Source organism: Spinacia oleracea, chromosome 3 (assembly GCF_020520425.1).
Source record: "Spinacia oleracea cultivar Varoflay chromosome 3, BTI_SOV_V1, whole genome shotgun sequence".
Classification (NCBI taxonomy): domain Eukaryota; kingdom Viridiplantae; phylum Streptophyta; class Magnoliopsida; order Caryophyllales; family Amaranthaceae; genus Spinacia; species Spinacia oleracea.
Genome location: NC_079489.1, coordinates 151,108,110 through 151,112,811, shown reverse-complemented (window position 1 = coordinate 151,112,811; position 4,702 = coordinate 151,108,110). Strand labels below are relative to the sequence as shown.

Genomic DNA, 4,702 nt, shown 5'->3' with positions numbered 1-4,702 from the left:
TAAAACCCTTACCCGGACCCTATGGGTCCGACAGGGTATGGGTAGGGTCTAGGGTCTTATGCGGGTCCGCGTAAAACTATAACTTTTATTTCCTTTTTTGTATGCAATTATATGTAATATGCAAAAATAATACAAGAACAACGATTAATAAGGCATTTTAAAACAAATAAATAGCTAGTCTTCAAAAATTATCCTTGTCTTTCCTTAAACACAATACATTTTAAAGTACGAAGCTCATAAATTACAAAATCCCACATTCTTAACTACACAACATTAATGTTAATAAATAGGCATCCATTCAGTACTTTAGTAGTAGTTATCGTCCATATCATCATCTACTTCATCATCAAGATCCTACAAAAAAAGTGAAGTACATAAAAATAACAAAATTTAAGTGGGTCTAAATATAGGGTATGGGTAGGGTATGGGTCTTAAGGGTCCGCGGGTAGGGTATGGGTAGGGTACGGGTCTGAAAAATTAAGACCCTTACCCTACCCTAAAAAAAACAGCATATGCCCATACCCTACCCTTAAAGGGTCTAAAAAATAAAGATCCATACCCTAATTTTAGGGTAGGGTCTGACAGGGTCCGGGTAGGGTCCTGGACCCGCTGCCATCCCTAGTTACAACAAGATATTGGTCTAAATTCAGTCACATCTTTAGGGCAATTGGTTTTTGGGATCAAGGTAATCACTGTATGATTCAACTCTTTCAAAATTTTGTCATGCTGCAGCATATCAAGAACAACAGCAACCACTTCATCACCAACAATATGCCAAGAATCTCTATAAAAATGAGAGCCAAATCCATCTGGACCAGGTGCCTTGGCTCCTGGAATAGAAAAAAGGGCAGCCCTAACTTCATCTGCAGTGTAACTTGCATTTAAAATTGCTTTGTGATGAGCTTGACACACAGGACCTAACTGCACCACCTCCTTCAATACAGGGGTTCTATTCTCATGTTTACTCCCCAACAGCTGCTTGTAATAATCTAGAAAGGCATCAGCAACCTCATTAGGATTATCCTTCCATACACCACCCATATCATGTATGCTGTAAATTTGATTCTTCAAATTTCTGCTTCTGATACTCTGATGAAACAAAGCAGTGTTTTCATCCCCATCTTTTAGCCATGATACTTTAGCTTTTTGGCTCAAAAACTCTAAATAAATCTTATGCTTCTCTTTGTACTCATGAATAGCTCTCAACTCAGCATCAGCTAGCTCCATATTAGTGGGATCTTTATGCATAGCTCCTTGAGCTGCTATGAGCTCATTGTGAGCTCTCAAGTTAGAAGCATGCACATCAGTAAAACCACTCTTGTTCAAATCCTTCAGAGCAATCTTCACTTTTTTCAACTTGCTGACAACTATAAACATTTTACTCCCCCCAATCTGAGTGTTCCAGGCTGTCTTAATAGTATCAGTAAAAACTGGAGATGATTTCCACATAGTAAAGTATTTAAAAGGTTTTTTTCCTCCATTTACTCTAGGATAAACAGTAAGTAACCCTGGGGAATGATCAAACTGACCTTCAGGTAGGTAACAAACTTTTGCATCAGGATAAACATCTAGCCATGCTTGATTTGATAACATTCTATCAATCTTTGAAAAGACTCTCTTACTCCCTTGTTGTTTATTATTCCAAGTAAACAAATTCCCTACACTCTTCAAATCCTCCATACCACAATTATGCATACACCCACACATTTCCACTATATCACATTGCTTAACAGGAGCACCTATCCTTTCCTCGGGGGCCATAACACAATTAAAATCTCCACATAAAATCCAAGGGGCAGCAGTATGAATTAGATTTAAATCTCTCCATAGATCCTCTCTCAACCCAGCTTCATTATGTGCATATATGAAAGTACAGAAAAAAGCAGGCATACCACTAGCAGGAGTAATATGACAATGCAAAAACTGACTAGATGCAGCAACTATATTGACATTGAAGCTACCAGCCTTCCAAGCTACAACTATTCTACCACCAGGATGATAACTAGCATTACTAGTAAAACACCACTTTGCAAAAACTTTCTGATAAAGCTTACCCAGGTTAGGCAGCTTCACCTTATGCTCCAGAAGCCCCACCAATCCCACTTCATATTTCTGAATGAAGTGTTTAACTTCATTCTGCTTCTGAAGTGAGTTAAGGCCTCTGACATTCCAAGCAGCTATTCTATCCATGAGGGTGGGAAGGGTCCCCCCTTCCAGGAGTAATAACTCTATGTTCCTCACCAATGTTGGCATCATCACACACACCTGCATCTCCATTCAATCTAGTATCAAGAATCTGAAACACATTGGAGGTTCTAACTGGTTCCCTTGGAGATGTTCTAACTCTAATAGGTCTTAGAGATCTTTGGAACCCATCTGGATCAACCACTGGACTTGTAGCAGTATGCAGTGTTACATCTGGCTGCACTTGCTTAGCCTTCTGCACCCATACTCTTTTAGCTTTGCCCTGTCTACACTCTTCCTGCAAATGTCCTATCATCTTGCACTTAGAACACAATGTAGGCCTCCATTCATAATACAATCCTACTTTCACCATCAATCCATTCTCATCTCTAAAGGAAATACAATCAGGGAGCTCCTTAGATAATGGAACATCCACCATTACTCGAGCAAATTGCAACTTGTCCCTATTTATTGTAGCTTGATCTCTCTTAATAGGTTTCCCTATTTGGCTAATGATCTTGAACAGAGCTCTCTCCCCCCAGTATTTGAAACCAAGCTTTAATTGCACCCAAATAGGCACAGATTTCACCTCCTCTCTATCCATGTCCATATCAGAATCCCATGGCTTCATTATTAAGGGTTTGCTATCAAAAAAGTAATGGCCATTTAAGACCTTATCCCTCGAGTCCATGGTTAGAAATCTAACAATGAATACTCCCCTCTTCACCATAACCACTTTATCAACATTCAAATGTTTCCAGATGCGCCTAATGAATCCCTCCATAACATTAATTGGAGGATTAGCACCCACAACATAACAAACTACAGCTGACATCCAAAACTCAACCTCTTCCTGAATATCTTCCAACTCAATTTCTACAGGATTATTGGGTTCAGTCTCATTAGAATCATCACCATTCACATCCAGAGGTTCAACTTTATTCCCAACCTCATTATCAATCACAATATTATTCGATTCATCATCAGTATTATCATCAACAGTTTCATCAAGTAGGATAGGGATTGTACCTACGTCCAAATTGTTTCTGGATTGAGTGCGACTCGCAATACCATTGGAATTGTGTATTGCTTGCAAGTAATCATTGAAAGAATGTCGCAATTCAGAGCGAATTTGAAGTGGGTGCAAACTCGATTTAGGCGTCAGCACTTCATTCTCAATGCCAAAATCAATTGCTTCCACCCCAAGAACTTCCTCCAATGAGGGAGTTTTCAGAGCTTGAGAATCAGATGATGGACCTCGAGGTTTCGACTTACCATTTCCATGCTTGTTCCCCTGATTTTTTGATCCAGATTTTCTTGCCATGGCAGGGGTACACGATAAGGTATCATGCACCAGAGAGAAAACTTGAATTTTTAATATTATTTACATGAAAATCGATTATAAAATATATATGTATTTCGATTGAAAATTCGATTAATAATAACATTTTCGTTAAACTTCGAAATTATAATTTTATTAAAATTCGTTATTTATATTAAAACTCGTTATTTATAAAATTTATTACTTATAAAATTTATGATTTTATAGAATATTGATTTTAAATTATTTATCGATTTAGTACTAATTCAATGATTTAATATTTTGAAAGAATTGGACTCGGAGCTCGGGACGAACGAACCAAAGAAAGCAAAACCCTTAGCAAAGTCGTGGAAGTGAGGTAACGGCTATTGCTAGTACCCGCAATCCCCTTATAAATATGATTTATGAAATTATGACGTTATGATTGAATTTATGAATTAAATGTTTTGATGTGTTTTACGGATTGTGGGATGAAATATGATTTGATTGAATTGTTTCCTATAATATGATTTGATTGAGTTTTCTCATAAAATGATGTTTATGCAATGCTATGAAAGAAATGATATTTTTATTGATCCCAGGATCAAAATGATGATTTATGACATAAAATGAGTTATGTTATTTCAACTGAAATACAAGCCAAGGCTTGGTAAAATTACATACAACATGATAAATGAAAGTGAAAGACCTGGTTTGTCTGGCGGTATATAAACTACCATCTTCCTATCTATCGGTCATGCATGCACCACGGACACATGTCCACCCATGGATCACGAGCCCAGGCTCCCATGGTTTATGAGCCCAGGCTCAGGGCCCAGGCCCATGTTACGATGATGAGCCCAGGCTCTTATGGGCCCAGGCCCAGTGGAGAATTCCTTCACGGTTCGTACTTGCCGACAACTAGCATGTTAAATTGCAAAGCTTATGAATGAATTAGATATGATGTTTTATTAAATGTTTTACCCATTCTATTCTCCCTGTATTATTAAATAAAATGAATTGAAATGAATTTACGCTGCTAGAATAGTTCGTTACTGAGTCTTCGGCTCACCGTTTTTGTTTTCTGTTTTAGGTACCGATGGGGACGATGGACACGAGTACTGGCGAGGAATTTCAATTTAATATTATCCACCTAGTTTATGCTTACAGTTTTAATAGTTTAATAAGTTTTAATTAAAGACTTTTATTAAGTTATGT

General features: G+C 37.6%; 1 protein-coding gene across 1 annotated transcript; it reads right to left on the bottom strand.

The window, feature by feature from the left end:
• Positions 1-306: 306 nt before the first annotated feature.
• On the bottom strand, positions 307-3,508 carry LOC130470176 (uncharacterized). Its single transcript, XM_056839807.1, has 3 exons — positions 2,321-3,508; positions 655-2,265; positions 307-354 (listed from the first exon to the last, which is right to left on the bottom strand). Exons 1-3 carry the CDS (start codon positions 3,506-3,508, stop codon positions 307-309), a joined length of 2,847 nt encoding a protein of 948 aa, XP_056695785.1.
• Positions 3,509-4,702: the final 1,194 nt, after the last annotated feature.

Coding starts and splice junctions, on each gene's coding strand:
- LOC130470176 (XM_056839807.1), bottom strand. CDS start 3,508: ATGGCAAGAAAATCTGGATCAAAAAATCAGGGGAACAAGCATGGAAAT. Junction 2,266..2,320: donor GAACATCTCCAAGGGAACCA/GTTAGAACCTCC, acceptor ATGGAGATGCAG/GTGTGTGTGATGATGCCAAC. Junction 355..654: donor AAACCAATTGCCCTAAAGAT/GTGACTGAATTT, acceptor CTTTTTTTGTAG/GATCTTGATGATGAAGTAGA.